Source organism: Pleuronectes platessa, chromosome 23, assembly GCF_947347685.1.
Source record: "Pleuronectes platessa chromosome 23, fPlePla1.1, whole genome shotgun sequence".
Taxonomy (NCBI): Eukaryota; Metazoa; Chordata; class Actinopteri; order Pleuronectiformes; family Pleuronectidae; genus Pleuronectes; species Pleuronectes platessa.
In genome coordinates, this window is record NC_070648.1 from 9911503 (window position 1) to 9929062 (window position 17560).

At 43.3% G+C, this 17560-nt stretch overlaps 2 protein-coding genes and 1 long non-coding RNA gene across 3 annotated transcripts; 2 read left to right on the top strand and 1 right to left on the bottom strand.

Annotated features, from left to right (window-relative positions):
• Positions 1-2664: 2664 nt before the first annotated feature.
• On the bottom strand, positions 2665-4921 carry LOC128430538 (carbohydrate sulfotransferase 12-like). Its single transcript, XM_053416640.1, has 5 exons — positions 4578-4921; positions 4041-4216; positions 3806-3949; positions 3396-3673; positions 2665-3302 (listed from the first exon to the last, which is right to left on the bottom strand). The coding sequence occupies exons 1-5, from the start codon at positions 4675-4677 to the stop codon at positions 3062-3064; spliced, it is 939 nt and encodes a 312-aa protein (XP_053272615.1). The 5' UTR covers positions 4678-4921; the 3' UTR covers positions 2665-3061.
• Positions 4922-5111: 190 nt separating this feature from the next.
• Positions 5112-5731, top strand: LOC128430539 (uncharacterized). Its single transcript, XR_008334034.1, has 2 exons — positions 5112-5391; positions 5681-5731. It is a non-coding gene; the product is annotated as an uncharacterized LOC128430539 (long non-coding RNA).
• Positions 5732-10038: 4307 nt separating this feature from the next.
• On the top strand, positions 10039-13592 carry LOC128430540 (uncharacterized). Its single transcript, XM_053416641.1, has 2 exons — positions 10039-13252; positions 13542-13592. Exon 1 carries the CDS (start codon positions 10137-10139, stop codon positions 12855-12857), a length of 2721 nt encoding a protein of 906 aa, XP_053272616.1. The 5' UTR covers positions 10039-10136; the 3' UTR covers positions 12858-13252; positions 13542-13592.
• The last annotated feature ends 3968 nt before the right edge of the window (positions 13593-17560 follow it).

A 17560-nucleotide genomic window follows, 5' to 3' on the forward strand; every position in this document is an offset into this window, starting at 1 on the left:
CCCTGCTCTAAACCAAAGAAATCACAGGTCTGTACCCAGTGTTGTGCAGGAACGAGTTCAAAAGAACGCTTTCATTGAACACGTTCATTTTTATGAGAACGATGAACTGAACGCAACTTAATGACAAATAATAACTTTAAACGGGGAACACGTTCATATTGTAGCGTGCCCGGCTGAATGATGGTCAGATTCTTTTTCACTGATGGTTCACAATCCTTCATTTCCTTTCCATACATGCCGTGATATATGAACACACCATAAGAACTTGTGCCTTTCTCAGCCCGGTGCATTAAAAAACAAATGGGAATACTTTTCATGCAACAGCGAGGCACACCTGCCAGTAGCGATATTTTCCATATTTTTCAGGAAGTGCCTTTTCAAAATAATAGAAACCATTTCAGAATAAATGCATCAAAAACCAATAGGGCATTAATAGGTCATTTTACATATATTATCTGAGGTCTAGCTAAAACGTTACGGAATGTTTTCCTTCTCCTGAGGAGAGACTCTGTCTAAATTGAATGCTTGCACCATGTCGCTGCTCAGTGCTCGTGAAATTTCCGCGATATAGCCCAGTGATTGTCAAACTGTGTGGCGCGCCCGAAAAGGTGGGGCGTGCAACCGGGAGGGGGAAATGTGGGTGAAACGTGCCTTTTAATTTAAACATATACAAAAAAACTTAAAGCAAATTAAGTTCAGATTCAATTTAACAGCGGAGTTACAGAGCTGAGTCATTAATAGGTTTTGAGAGAGTGACCCAGCGCACAGATCGCACTGGAGATCGCTTACAAGAAATGAAGAAACTTCCCAAATAATCGCCCAGAGGAGGTGAGATGCACTGATGTGATGGAATCGATCCGATGCTCTAAATAAATAAATACTGCCGTGACAGAGGTGCGGGGATCTGTGTGATTTGTGCACGCGAATGGAAGGACGAGGAGGAAGCGCGGGTTCAGCGATTTCTGATCTCACACATTGTGTTATTCACAGCGTATCAGTGTGTTTTCTTTATTAGTGACTTCACTGCTGTCCCATAAAATTGTTCTCCACCCCACTAACAAACACCTCAAGTCAGTGTCAGAAAGTTTCGCTTCCTCTTCTCATCGCTTGATAACGTGACTGCGTCAGGACTCACGGTGGAAACCCATTGGTCAGCAGCAAAATTTAATATTCGTGCCATGCTTTGCATTGACTATTCATGGTTGAAAGTGGGCGTGTGGAGGGCGGATTTGGAGGCAGATCCCAGTACGAATGTTTCCAGGTGGACTTGAATTTATGAAGCGAACATTGCATTCAGGTGTGCGTGGAACAAATTTCAACTCATTATATAAACAGAACTGGGTGCAGCCTGAGAGCAGGGAAGGTTTGAGTCCTCTAATGGGAGAAGTGCTGCTATGCAGACTCGAGCCCCAATCTTTTTGGGTCTTTGTTGTATGCCCATTAATGGGCTTGTTATGTTTAGATTAAAACGTGGTGGGACAGGTTAACCTTTGAGATGTGGCAACACTACCTACATGTAAACCCCGGAGTGAAAGTTCAGCAGCGTGTTTCCTGTGTTGAAAAGAACGTTTGAACACCGGCCAGTGGAGTGAAAACCACAAAGTTGCAACAGTGGAAGTGCTCGCAGGTGCGCCTTCCTCTCAGGCCTGCAGAACCTGTTTGTAGAGTACAGGTTGTATTTTTGCCATTAACTGACATAACACATTTATGCAATGATTGAAGTTTGACAATTGTCTAGTTGTCCATAACGCAGGCTTCTGCCCTATTGAGCAATACTAAAGGTCACATAAGTTCATTCCACATCCTGTATGTGTGTGCGTTAATGCAGCGGATATGAGCGCGCAAGCAAATTACATTTGATATAATCACAACAGTACAAGTCTTCAAAGTGTCTGTGTTTGGTTTGATAATGGAGTTTTAAATTGCCGCTTTTGACAACAGCAACAGACTCAGAGCAAATGAGACTTACCGGTCTTGTTGAGCTCATTGAAGGAGGAACAGACACATACTTGTCTGTCCACTCTGCTCAGAAGAGTCGGTATTCAACGTCAACGTTCCTAAATTTTGATAATGCCTTCATCTGTGTGTCTCCGTCTGCGTGCTTCTCTCTACCTAGCAACACGGCAATGTGGACCATACTGCATATAGGACTACATTAATTTTAACCATCAAAGATGTGACATCCTCAAAGACATAAACATAAAACATAAACATAAATAGTGCTTTAGGTTGAACTGAATGACTCAGTGTCGTTCTCAAACAGGAATGTAAATGTTAGCCTTGATAATGTTAAGTATTTTTCTTCAAGTGAATGCAATACACTTTCGTATTCTTCTTTTTTTTTTATCTTGCCATCGAAATAGGCCATCACTTCTCAGAATAACTTCATGACTTTAATGCTGTGTCTAGACCCACATTACATAAACACATTTTGTCCTGTATTTAAGAGGTGGCAGAGAGCTGTAACAAAGAGAGAACTGTCCTACATGGAGAACGTTCGGAAAATCTAAATAAACTAATTTCTCAACCACTGCTGCTTGACCCTGATGGGAAACGCCACAAGGTCAAGGAAAGCATTGAGGGAGAAGCCATGAGGAGTTAGGAAACGAGTTAGGAAAGGAGAACCATGGTTCAGAGAAAATCTAACTCCACTCACACTCAGTGTTTAATTTCAACCAACTTTATTTTTAGTAGAAGATACACAGACTGTACGGTACTCTGTGCGCCTAGTTCAGATTCCTGTCTGAAACAGAATGACACTCTGAGAAAAGAGGTTTTCACTTCAAGCAGAGCGAACATTTCACCATCAGTTACTCACAGGAATATTATAAAGAGGACTTTATGTTATGATGTATTCTCTTTGTATGTTTGCGGTCAGGCCTCCTGATACACTCCAGGTATGAGAGCTCTGTTCTTCTCCAGCTGGGAAAGATTTTCTCTGCAACTCTTTTTCTTTAATTAAACAGTCTTTTGTTTTGCTTCTTTTATTAAGTTACTTTCATTGGTTTTCGCTTCATACAAAAAACGATTGTCTGCTCTTGGCTGTTCTCATGACTTCCTCTCAACCATCAAGCAATTCATCTGGCTTTCTGTAGCCAAACAGCTTAAAGTCAGTTTCATAGAGCTTGTACAGCTTCATCCTTTCCACTAGAGGCACTTTTCTGAACCAGCCTGACAAATACTCAGGAGTTGTAATGTTGACATAGGAAGGAGGGAACTTAATGTCGTTCTGCAGCTTTAAGGTGTTCAGTAGCTGTTCAGCATCCTCCTGTAGAGTCTCCTGATGGCCAATGAAATCATACCTGAGAAATAAAACCAACCAGTATCAACCTTTAAGTAAATTTACATCAACAACGCAGAGGACAGGATCTTTGTAGCATTCAAAATGTCCTTACTGTATGAGGCAGGGGTGGCAAAGACGGTGCATCTGCCTCCAGTGAGGATCAAAGGGCAGATTCTGCTCAGTCTGTGGGTCCAGAAGATATTGAATAAAGTTGTAAAATGTAATGCGTGGTGGATAAGGCGTGTGGTCGTAGAGACGCTGGATGTGTTGGCTGAGGGGTTTATAGTAGTAGTCGTTCTTCGAGTCTTCGAATTTGTCTCGGAAGGCGGAGATGAGACGGACGAACGGGTCCCGTACAAACAGGAATTTGGTGTAGTGCTTCAGCTTTGCCTGTGGTTAACAAATACAATACACATGAACACGCTGCCATACTAACTGTGTTGAAACTGAATCAACTCATAGCGAAACAAACTTTTGGTTTGTAAGTTTAACCATACTTCTCAGGTCACCATATGGACTCACCTTCCTCTCTATTCTTGTGTGGTTGCTTAAAAGACGTAAGTTGCCAAGGCCATGAACGTACTGATCATATATGGAACTAGGGTCCTGGTATGGCTCCCCGTGTTTCAGTACATACATCACCCTCTTCCAGTTGGTACATGCAACCTGTGAGACAGAGTTTACAGCCAGTGGGGCATTTAGCTATAAAGTATGTTCCTAAACAAACTTTTGTGCTGTGTGTTTATGTCCGTGTCACCTTTGGAATGTAACAGTAGATGATGCCGTGCTTGTCATCCACAACGAGGTTCTCCAGCTCACTGTCACTCAAGTCTTCAAGACTGCGTTTCCCCTTAGAAATGGCCTCTTTGTCATTTTCACAGATTTCTTTTAGCTGCTGTTTTCTCCCTTCCTGTAAGTTATGTATCCTTTCAGCTGTGATAAGAAGAAGCAGAAGATACATTCAGTCATCCAAAGTGTGTAGTGCTAAAAATAGCTTTAGCACTGAATTCTTACTCAAAGAGAAAATAGGTGCGACCAAAACAAAACCAAAGGGCAAATATCTCTCTTGCTGAAAGCCTCAGTCAGGTAAAGAAATGTACGACATGATAATCCAAAAGTAATCAGAGCTGAGGTCACATGTGCACCATCTACCAGTCCATGTACTAATACCCATGTACTAATATAGGCAGTGGAGAGCTAAATGCAAACAATGAAAAAAATGAACAAAATGCATTTTTAAACCAAGAGCAGGATGCAGCAGGAACAGTGAGAAACTAACAAACATACATTTTACCTCTTTTTCGATGGAACCTGTCCCATCCGTAAACGGACATGATGAGAAAAATCGATCCAAGAAATATAAGGGTCCACAGCATTCCTCTGCATAGTGCCATTGCAGCTTGATTTATTGTAGGTCAGTCTACGCTTTTGAATGTCGTTGCGTGTTTGTTTATCCTAAATATTTGAAGGTCTGGTCTCGGTTTAGTTCAATCAAGCCTTTTTTTTTAGAAACAATGAAAAGGTATGAAAAGTAAAGCAATGGGCACCCTTAGCACAGCCCCGGCACTCTAGCAGCACCGGAGAGTCACGAGTCGCATCAAACAGACGGCGTCTGTAATATTTTATCTGATTAACAAATTTCAACACATTATAGAGACAGAACTGGGTGCAGCCTGAGAGGAGGGAAGGTTTGAGTCCTCCAATGGGAGAAGTGCTGCTATGCAGACTCGAGCCCCAATCTCTTTTGGTCTTTGTTGTATGCCCATTAATGGGCTTGTTATGTTAAGATTAAATCATGGAGGAACAGGTTAACACTTCCCACATGTTAACTGTAACTGCCGCACATTGGCAGTTTGTTTAGTTGGTTAACCTCCCGTTTTTGGTTCCTACTGGTTATAATGGCACTGGGGCGGAACTAATTGCCGCCGTCATATGTTTCCTACACCACACCTTTAAGCGACGTACCTAGCCAAACAGCGCGAAAGAAGCAGCACAATCAATAAGCTATAAATTAAAGTTAAAAGTAAAAGCACATAAGAAGAAGAAGAAAAAACTATAAAGGACAAGCAATAAGATAAGATTCCCTCAAGTAGTAAGCAGTGGACGAGGTATGTTTATCATTTATTTATATCTAAGAAGAATGTGAACGATTTATTGTGTTGCTTTCAATTGCATGGTTGTGCGTGATAGTGATTTGCATACTATGTAAAGTTGTGAATATGTTTATGTAAGTTAAGTTTGTAAATGTGCAAGTTAATATTGAGCTGCGGGCTGTATGTGAGGTGTGTGTGAAGTGTTTTTTGGTGTAATGTAACACCTGTTGTGCTGCTGTAAAAACGGACATTTGCATATTGTGAATTTGTATTTATTTTCATTTATTTTTCTCTCTAAACCCAGTTCTCACGGGTTGGTTCGACCTGGAAATAAAACCCCGTTTTCTAACAAAGACCTCTGGCCTCGTGTGAACTACTTGGGAGCTACAGTGAGAACTCGACTGCTCTGCATGAGTAGCCGAGGAAGACGCAACCAGACAGCAGCGGCCATCTCCATGCCGCGTGTGTATCCTTTACCACCAGGACGGCGTGAACATGGCTGCAAATAAAAGACTTAAGTGTTTTGCACTGAGAGACTGAGATCATTTGTGCATTTTTCAGTACAGTTTATTTAAACCATTGACTTTAAGTGCACAAGAGACTGAAACTTTATTTTCATTTTCATATAACAAGTTGATGTTTACCTACCTTTTATTTGATTATTTGAAGCGCATTGATACTCACATTGTGTTGACATTGAGATTGTGTATATTGGTGGTTACACTGTAAAATTTCTGTTAAACCAATGACACTAAATTAAGAGACAACTGTATTACTGTGAATTTAAAAGTGTATTGCTGTTACTTAGCAAGTGTTTAATATGTCTGTAGCTTACCTTTTGAAAGAGGCAATGTCTTTGTGTTTATTTTTCACTCTGAGTGATTTAAGTTAAACACAGCTGTAAACAAATACCTAAAAAATATTGTAAGCTACCCTGAACCCAACTTTACTACTGAGTTAATTACTAAGCTAAAGATAATTTTGGATTTAAACCAAACTAAAGTAACCCAAGTAAAATGTCAGAGTTTGAGCTAGCCCCTGAGAGTGACGAAGAACGTGTCAGTGATGATGACATGAAGCAGCACTGCACAGAAGCACAACCACAAACGACCGAAGGCACTGAAGCTGATAACCCCACTACCTCACAAGAGCCACAAAGAGGCCAAAGAGTTCGTAAATTGACGGAGAAGGGCCAAGAACTGCACGATGAGCAAGTAAGAAAGGTTGCACACCGTTTCAGCGTGAGCTACGAGAAGTGGAAGACTATCATTAAGGACGCCAAAGGTACGCTGAGTGGTCAATGCTCAAACAACCTGCTGCATGAACACATTACCAAGGTCAGCAATGCCTCAAATAGTCTAAATGATGTTTATGAAGAGCTAAGACACATCAAAATTCCAGACCAAGACACACATCGCAGAGTAGACACCTGTGAAGCAGTAACAAAGAAGATAATCAAAACTGCAAGAGGTTATCTAAAAACTGAAAGGGGTGAATGTCAAGTGGATGATAAACAAGGTGTTGAAGAAACAGGATCTGTGAGCAAGTCTGTAGTCTCAGATAATATAAGCATTAAGTCTCAACACACCAAGTCCTCCAAGTTCTCTGCCCAAAGCTCTCGAAGCAGCTCAAAAATCACATCCAGACGTTCAAGTCAGTCTTCTTCACACAGGCAATACGCCGCTGCCGAAGCTGCTGCCAATGAAGCCGAATTTCAAGTTCTGCTCGAAAAGGAACGACATATCGAAGAACTTGAAAAACTTGAAGCTGAAGAATCAGAGAGGAAGAGGGTTCTTGAAGCCGAAGAATCAGAAAGGAAGAGGGTTCTAGAGGCCAAGCGCAGGCAAATAGAGCGAATGGATACATTAAAGAATCTAAAGGCTGCCAAGGCCCGACTGCAAGTATATGAGCAGAAGGCTCAGATGAAGAAGTGGAACCGCTGCTCCATCAACATGTCCCCTTGAAGGAGGAAAGGAAGGAGGTCAAACAGGAACGTAACCTGTCAAAGCATCACCCTCAACCACAAGCTATGCCACTTCTGAACAAAGAAGATACCACTGCAGCCCTCGTGAAAGTGTTTGCAGACTCCATCAGCGCGAGTCGTCTTCCCATACCTGAACCATCAATGTTCAACGGCGATCCACTCAGATTCAACGACTGGAAGGTTTCATTTAAGACACTTATTGACCGGAAAAACATACCAGGTGACGAGAAGATATATTACTTGCGAAGGTATGTGGGTGGAGTTGCAAAAAGGGCCATAGAGAGTAATTTCCTTCTAGGCACAGAGTCCGCCTATTGCGCAGCGTGGACCATCTTAGAAGAGAGATATGGCAATCCATTCCTCATAGCCAAAGCCTTCAGAGACAAGCTTGATTCATGGCCCAAGATAAGCTCCAAAGGAAGCTCAGAACTCCGAGAACTTGCTGACTTCCTCCGTGGCTGTGAAGCCGCCATGTCTCAGATTGAGGGTCTTGAGATACTCAATGACTGCAATGAAAATCAGAAAATGCTTGCTAAACTTCCAGACTGGCTGAGCTCAAGATGGAATAGGAAGGTTATGGAAGAGGAAGAACATAGTCGCAGGTACCCAAGCTTCAGTCAGTTTGTCATGTTCGTTACACGTGAAGCAAAAATCGCTTGCAACCCGATATCATCCCTCCACGCTCTAAAACCAGTTGAATGTGAGAAGAGCAAGGATCCAAGGAACAGAGGTCCTGGAGCAAAGGTATTGGCGACAAATTCAGACGAAAAGGCTGCCGCCACAAGCTGTGTGTTCTGTGAAAGGATAGGGCACAGTCTTCACCAGTGTTATAAATTCAAAGATGAAACCGTCTCTGACCGGGTCAAGTTTGTGCAAGAAAATAAGTTGTGCTTTGGCTGTCTGAAGTCTGGCCACCGCTCAAAGGACTGCGAAAACAGAATGATCTGCAAAACGTGTGAGAAAAAACACCCGACTTGCCTCCATGATAATCGCACCAAGGAAGGAAGGAGGTCAACAATGCCTGATGCAGCAAGAGACATGTCAAATGGACGCAAAATTGAACGGTCACAGGATAGGGCAACAAGAACCTCACTTGAAGCAACATCCAATAGAGTCCTCCAGCATGTCAAAGGCACTCATACATCCACCATCATCCCAGTGTGGGTGTCGGCCTCAAGTGAGCCTGATCGTGAAGTTCTTGTGTATGCACTTCTTGATACACAGAGTGACACAACCTTTCTCCTGGACGACACTGCAAAGGCTCTGCATGCGAAGAACGAACCAGTTCAGCTAAAACTCTCAACAATGGCTTCAAGAAACACTGTTGTGTCCTGTAGGAAACTGACTGGTCTGCAAGTAAGAGGAATGCATTCGGACAAGATAATTCCCCTGCCAGTGACCTATACAAGAGAATTCATACCTGCAAACAGAGATCATATTCCCACACCAGAGACGGCGAAAGCATGGCCACATCTCGAACACATCGCAGATGAGATAGCTCCGCACCAAAGCTGCGACGTAGGCTTGCTAATTGGCTACAACTGTACTCAAGCACTCGTCCCAAGACAAGTGGTTTCTGGGGAAGAAAATCAGCCATTTGCACTGAGAACTGACTTGGGCTGGAGTGTAGTTGGCTACGGCAACCTATCACTCGACTATGGAGACGCGATTGGAGTGAGTCACCAGGTCATCTTTAAGCAAGTGATACCAGGTAATCCATCCTTTTCAAACCTCACAAGCGAAGTGCACTACGTCTGTAGAACACAAGTCCAGGAAGTTGTCTCGCCTTCAGCTGTCATCAAGGTGCTGGAATCTGACTTTGTGGAAAAAGCTTCAGAGGACGGCAACATATCTCAAGAAGACCTCAGATTCCTGTCAAGGATGGAAAAAGGCATCAGGCTCAAGGAGGATGGTCATTACGAAATGCCACTGCCATTCAAGAAAGACAGACCTAACTTACCAGATAACAAGATATGTGCTATCCACCGTCTCAGATGCCTAGAAAGGAAGCTGAAGAGAAACAAGCAGTACTACCAAGACTACAAGACCTTCATGGACGAGACCATAACCCGTGGAGATGCAGAAAAGGTCCCACAAGAAGATATCAGCAAAGCCCCAGCATGGTACATTCCCCACCACGGGGTGTATCATCCGCAAAAGCCTGGGAAAATTCGAGTCGTCTGTGAGGGAAAATTCAACAGACCAGGTGTCTCACTACTGTGGCCTTGGCAAACTGGGAGTTTGCTACAGCGGACGGACACAGCAGATGAGCACTGAGGAGGATTTCATATCTTTTTCATATTAAGTTTTATGAAGCTCCTCTTTGTATTAATTCTGGCATGTCTTCTTTTTCTCATGCTGTCTTGTGAAACACCTCTTTGTATAAGTCCTGGCTTTTTCACCTTCGCAGCCAGTTGTTCCATCCTGAGCACCCGTGCTTGTTGTGTATCTCTGCAGAGATTACTATTATAAAGACTCAATGGCAACTCCAGTCTGATTTCATTATTTCAAATCTCAAGATGAATTTCCATCACACGTCTTTGACTGCTCTGCAAGATTTAAAGAGACATGCCTGAATGATCATCTCCTGACAGGCCCAGAGTTGACAAACACCTTGATCGGAGTCCTCTGTCGGTTTCGTCGAGGTCCTGTGGCAATCATGTGCAATATTGAGCGCATGTTTCACCAGTTCCACGTGAATGCAGAAGATCAAGATTACCTACGTTTCCTATGGTGGGAGAATGGAAATCTCGAAGCAGAACCCTCCATCTACCGGATGAAAGTCCACCTGTTTGGTGCAGCCTCCTCACCTGGCTGCGCCAACTTTGGACTCAAACACCTCGCTGCTGAAGGACGTGGACGCTTCAGTGAAGACACCATCCGCTTCATCCAGAATAATTTCTATGTTGATGATGGGTTGGCAAGTGTAACATCTGAAAGGCAAGCGATCCAACTAGTGAAAGAGGCAAGAGAACTATGTAGCACAGGCAAACTCCGGCTGCATAAGTTCATCTCTACCAGCAAGGAAGTCCTAGCCACAATCCCTAAAGAGGAATGTGCTAAAGTTGCCAAGGACTTGGACATGGCACTCGGAGAGCAACACATGGATAGAGCACTCGGTGTTCAGTGGTGCGTGTCTTCTGACCAGTTCCAGTTCAGAGTGCTTGTCAAAGAAAATCCATTTACCCGAAGAGGAGTCTTGTCCACGGTTGCCTCAGTATATGACCCGCTTGGGTTCGTGGCACCCTTCATCCTGGTTGGAAAGCAGATACTGCAGCAGATGTGTCGTGACAAGCTCAGTTGGGATGACCCCTTGCCTGATGACCTTCGACCCTTGTGGGAATATTGGCTCAAAGACCTGAAAAACCTGGCTGGTGTGAAGATCCAGAGATGCTACACTCCACCAAGCTTCAACGTCCAGCACTATGAGCTCCACCATTTTTCGGACGCCAGTGTGTCAGGCTACGGAGAGTGCTCATACCTCAGAGCGGTCAGTACATCAGGTGAAGTCCACTGTACCTTAGTCATGGGAAAGTCAAGAGTCACCCCTTCTAAGGTCACGACCATACCAAGACTAGAGCTGTCAGCAGCAGTGGTAGCTGTCCGCATCAGTGACCTGCTCAAGAAAGAGCTTGAAGTAGAATGCCTACAAGAAGTATTTTGGACTGATTCTATGGTTGTACTTGGATACATCAGTAATGAAGCCAGAAGATTTCATGTGTTCGTAGCAAACCGTGTAGAACGCATCAAGCGAAGCACAGAGTCAGCGCAGTGGAGGTATGTGACTACTGAGGAGAACCCAGCAGATCACGCCTCAAGAGGTCTCACGGCAGAACAGCTTGTAGCCTCTAACTGGTTCACAGGCCCAGCCTTTCTGTGGCAGAAAGAGCTACCAAGTGGAGATGTAAAGGTGGGAGATATCTCAATTAGTGACCCAGAGCTCAAGAAGGCCCAGGTTCATGATACTCAGGCAAAGGAGGTGAGGTCGCTTTTAGATCGCCTACACAAGTTCTCAGACTGGTTAAGAGTGGTAAAAGCTATTGCCAGGCTCCAGCGCCGTGCAAAGGAGGTCAAAGGTCTCAAGCCGAAGTCCTGTGAAGCCAGCAGTCTAGAGGAAAGAAGAGAAGCAGAGATGACCATAATCAAGATGGTTCAACATGCAACCCTATCTCAAGAAGTCCAGTGCCTCCAGCATCACAAGGAGATAGGTCGCAAGTCCAAGTTGAACAAGCTAAGTCCATTCCTGGATAACAAAGGAATCATCAGAGTGGGAGGCCGCTTAACTCATGCTGCCCTACATCCACATGTGAAGCATCCAGCAGTTCTTACAAAGGACAGTCATGTGTCAGCATTGTTGGTCAAGCACTATCACGAGAGAGTGCACCATCAGGGCCGAGGAATGACTAGGAACGAGCTCCGCTCGAATGGCATATGGATCCTTGGATGCAGCAAGACAGTGTCATCCCATATTTACAAGTGCACTAAGTGCAGGAAGTTCAGAAGAGGCACTGAACAACAAAAGATGGCAGACCTCCCGGAAGATAGGATGGACACTACTCCTCCGTTCACTTACTGCGGGATGGACTGCTTTGGACCATTCCACATCAAAGAAGGAAGGAAAGAGCTAAAGCGTTACGGGCTATTACTTACCTGCATGTGTTCTAGAGCAGTACACATAGAGATGCTTGATAGCATGACCACCGATGCCTTCATTAACGCTCTGCGCTCCTTCATCGCTATTCGGGGAATGGTACGGCAGATAAGATGTGATAGAGGGACAAACTTCGCTGGTGCAAGGCGTGAGTTTGATGAGGCATTGAGAGAGATGGATCAAGAGGAGCTCAAGGAACTGGGATGTGAGTTCATCATGAACACCCCAGCTTCAAGTCACATGGGTGGTGTCTGGGAAAGACAAATCCGCACCATCAGGAGTGTTTTGACGTCTATTCTAGAACAGTCAGCCAAACAACTTGACTGTTCCTCTCTACGAACATTCTTATACGAAGTCATGGCGATCGTGAATAGTCGACCTCTGACTACTGATAACCTGAATGATTCATCTAGTCCAGAGCCTTTGACACCGAACCACATACTGACCATGAAGTCTACGATTATATCCCCTCCTCCTGGAAAGTTCGTTAAGGAAGATATTTACATCCGCAAGAGATGGCGTCGGGTTCAACTCCTAGCCAACAACTTCTGGTCACGATGGAAGAAGGAGTACCTCTTAAATCTCCAGCACAGACAGAAGTGGGTCAAAGACTGCAGAAACGCGAAGGTTGATGACATCGTTCTACTAAAGGATGAGCTGACGCCGAGAAACCAGTGGAAGTTAGCTAAGATTATCGAAGTCTATCCCGGGAAGGATGAGAGAGTAAGGAAGCTCAAGCTGCTCATCGGCGACTCAACTCTGGATGTAATGGGAAGGCGCACCTCCAAGCCGGTTCACCTCGAGAGACCCATTCATAAAACAGTCACACTGTTGGAAGCAGACTGAAGACCACAGGGTTTTAAGCCTACTCTGTTTATTAGTGACCAAATTTACTTTATTTGATGTTTTATATGCAGTATATGTCCTTAAGATGTTTAAGTAATCACAGGTGATTGGTGGGAGTGTAACTGCCGCACATTGGCAGTTTGTTTAGTTGGTTAACCTCCCGTTTTTGGTTCCTACTGGTTATAATGGCACTGGGGCGGAACTAATTGCCGCCGTCATATGTTTTCTACACCACACCTTTAAGCGACGTACCTAGCCAAACAGCGCGAAAGAAGCAGCACAATCAATAAGCTATAAATTAAAGTTAAAAGTAAAAGCACATAAGAAGAAGAAGAAAAAACTATAAAGGACAAGCAATAAGATAAGATTCCCTCAAGTAGTAAGCAGTGGACGAGGTATGTTTATCATTTATTTATATCTAAGAAGAATGTGAACGATTTATTGTGTTGCTTTCAATTGCATGGTTGTGCGTGATAGTGATTTGCATACTATGTAAAGTTGTGAATATGTTTATGTAAGTTAAGTTTGTAAATGTGCAAGTTAATATTGAGCTGCGGGCTGTATGTGAGGTGTGTGTGAAGTGTTTTTTGGTGTAATGTAACACCTGTTGTGCTGCTGTAAAAACGGACATTTGCATATTGTGAATTTGTATTTATTTTCATTTATTTTTCTCTCTAAACCCAGTTCTCACGGGTTGGTTCGACCTGGAAATAAAACCCCGTTTTCTAACAAAGACCTCTGGCCTCGTGTGAACTACTTGGGAGCTACATTAACGTTCGTCCACCGCCTTCCTCTAAGGCCTGCAGAACCTCTTTGCAGAGTAAAATCATTCCTCATCCTGTAAGTTTGTGCGTTAATGCAGCGGACATGAACATGCAAGCAAATGACATTGGATATAATCACAACAATCCCTCTGTTGACGTATGACTATACATCACAAAATAATCAGAATAGGAAATGAAAACACGGAATATCAGTCAACAAAAATCACACGACACTGGACACATCGACATATCCCTCAGCCACGTCGTCATATTCTACCTCCTGTGCTATGGTCTGGTCATACTCTGGCAGATTATATTCCTTGTGCATGTCCTGAGGGAACAGTTGCAGGTAATTGCCAGCATCATGGTCAGAATCCATGTCATCGAGGAGAGGCATCATAGCCGCCTGTTCACCATTTCATTTTGCCACAGCTGTTTCATTAACTCAAACACATAGAGCGCGGGCACAGGGAATGCAACAAAATCCACAGCTGCCAAAAAGAGCGATGAAGACAGCTACAGACATTAGAAGGGCTGTTACCATTTTGGACCATTTGCCGAAATATCCTGTCATGTAATCATCTTATGATGGCACTCCTGAGTGCTCTTTTAATTCTACAGATAGGGCTTTTAGACCATTTAGTGCTTTGGACAAAGTCCCATCAGGAGCTGTGTTGTTGGGAATACAAGTGCAACATTCTCCACCGAACAAAGAGCAAACGCCACCTTTTACAGCTGGCAATAGATCAAGAGCCACCCTATACTGGAAGGCCATCAGGGATGTGGCGGACAGTTGTTCATGGATTGCAGCTGCAGCCTCACGTGTGAGGTTGGACAAACGCTGGACATTGAAATGGATGTAGTTGATGCGATCGACATTCTTGATGGGTTTGACCGGGAAGATTGCTCTTAACAGAGGCATGCTCTCAAACCCAGCTGCTATATTCTCTGCTAATTTATATTCACCAGGAACGCCACGGGGAATTCCTATCGCATCTATGTAGACTGGGGAATTGGACATGGGGTCAATGGAGCGTTTGGACGCGGACCCAACCTTTGAGCTGCTATATCACCTTCTGAGGCTTGAATACCGTTACAGGAGACAGGAAAGAGACCAGTGCACATGTACCATAACAATTGGGAGGTAGCCACCCGACGACCTTTCTTCCACCACAATGCCACCATACATCTGCTCTAGCCATGGTAAGGGTGGAGGCCAAAGCATTACCTGTAATATTAATCGAGGTGTGAAACCTGTCAGAGGGAATTGTTCCCATACTTCTTCCCGGAGTGCTTTCTGAGGAACGATGGATACAGGTGTAGTTAGCATGGGTTCGGGGTCAAAATATGGAGGAGTGTCATTTTAGGGGAGCCATTGTGAACCATAGATCACACAGTTGGGTGCAGGGTTTTGTTTGGACATTAAATCAAGCAGGCATATCATGTCTGAAGAATTCAATGGTTTTTGATTTGTTCCATTTAGGTTGGTTTGTTCGAAAGGTGTTGCACCATTTTAAGTGTGGAACGTGGTCCAGCACAGACTATACACTCCCCAAAACCAGCCCCTTTCGCAGCCAATGATGTCCATGCATTCGTGGATCCATATCCAGTTTCTGCCCCCAACGTGTCCTCATATTTCAATTCTTCAGTGTGATACGCATTTATGCCGCTACCCTGAGTAACTTGGGCTAAGGCTTTAGGTTTGGTTGTGTCGTTACCTTGTGATTTGGTTGTATTGGGAAATACTTGCTCTACTACCAAAGGAACCATTGGATCTGTCCCAGAGGCATAGGCGAACATTGACAAATACAGTTTGTTTTGATCCAATATCTGATAGCATGTTCCAGTGGATCCTGTTTGGGTTTGGAGTTGAGTCAGATTCATTTCAGAGAAATCAACATTCCGTAATACATAAGAGCCACCACCATTATGTTGTGGTTGTTTAATCCCTCCTGTTACAGAGATCTTGCTTTGCATCGTTCTAGCTGACGTAGTAGGTGAGGGATTCAAATCATATCTTGTGTAGGCAAATGAGGAGGACCAGTCAGTGTAGGGTAGGGGATTCAAGTAATAATGGTCATTGCGATGTTGTGGACAGCAGAAATGCTTACAAAGGTCAATTTGGAACGTGACCTTGGCCATTCCTGCTATGGTTAGACAAATTGGTGTGTTGGACCATCCCGCCCCTTTCCATGAACATGTTTTGGTGAATTGAGTGGGGGGGGATGTACTCCTTCTTAGTCTGCTGTGTGACACATTTGGATGCGAGTTTTTGTATTTAGTATTGGTAGCAGGATTTGTTTACTCTGAATTTGCTGACTGGCTTCATACCAGATGATGGGGAACACAATGACCATTGAGGACGCAGAGAAAACACAGTTGCATTCCTCATCCTCTATGTGTTTCGCGTTAATGCAGCGGATATGAGAGCGCAAGCCAATGACATTTGATATAATCACAACAAAAGACAGCCAATACTGGTTTGCATTTGAGTTCTGAAATACCACACTTTGATATACATTTCCAGCGCTAGCTAAAGTGAAGAGTATCTTCTCAGAAATGGGTCATAAAATACTGTGAGAGAAAGAAAATGCACTTGCAGGTAAAATAAATGAATCAATCCAGCTTTATTGTCTGTTGAAGCGTTCATACAGGCTAGCGCAGTACAAATAGGTTCACAATTGACTGAAATCAGAAATGAATATAAATACTGACAATCTAATCACATAGAAACACTGTAAGTCCCAAAATAGTAAATCTTAATACAAAAAAGAAGAGCACTAGAAGAAAAGTCCACCACAACACCCACACACACACAGTGGTATAAGATAATCAAAGCAATGCTGTGTTGTGTTACTAGGGTTTTGTTACGGAGGAGAAATCAACAGAGCGCAGGTAAATGAGGATGTAGAACAATAACCTGACGTCAAGAAATGCAGGTTTTACATGCAGGTTACATGTAGGCCACTCAATAGTCAGGCTGCAGTTGAGTCATCAACTCTGTATATCTCCTGAATACACCCATGTGTATGAGCACCGTCCTTCAGCTGAATTAAGATTTTCTCTGCAACTTAGAAACGTAATTTTCTAGACATTTTCCTTCTGTATTCCCACATGAGCTCACCTGGACATTTTCCGGACACTCACACATTTAGACTCATAAAAGCAGTAGTGTATAAAGTACTTGAAAGTCATACTTGAGTAAAAGTACAGATATCTTGTACCAGAAAGTGACTCCGGTAAAAGTAAAAGTCATCCGTCAGAAAATGAATTGAGTAAAAGTCTTAAAGTAGCTCATATTAAATTAAGTATCAAAAGCATCTGGTGTTTAAATGTACTTAAGTATCAAAAGTAAAAGTACAAGCACCAACATTAAAAATGCAAGGTGCTTTTTATAGTAGTCCTATACAGGCACAAAACAACCCAAAATTGTTCTCTTCAGGATTTATTTCAACTGACTGAAAAATAACAGCAACAATATATATATAATGTATCATTTTACAAATTTGGAACCCCAGATGCTGAGGTTCAAATATTATTGGACTAGTGCATTTGAACTTCTAGGGACAACAAATAACCAACAGAACAGAATAAACAAGTGCCTCTTGCGTCTACCTAAAACCACTAATAGACCACAGTATAACCACTATATAATTCGGTAAATATCACTAAACATGGACCTTTCATCAGTAGCAGGAGTGATACACAATGCCCCTTATGATAACTCAGCAAAGGGAAACAAGTTCTAGGCACACAAAACTAAAAACAGGAATAGCAGAAAGGAGTGAGTACCTGTCGCAGGTCTAGCTTAAAAGCCTTATGTATATTTGGTTATGCCTCAAATGTGTTTGTCTTCTCCCGGATATCCTTGTCGTGCTCTGGTATACAAACTGTTAAATGCTTAAATTCAACTGAAGGGACACAGAAAAGTCTAATAAT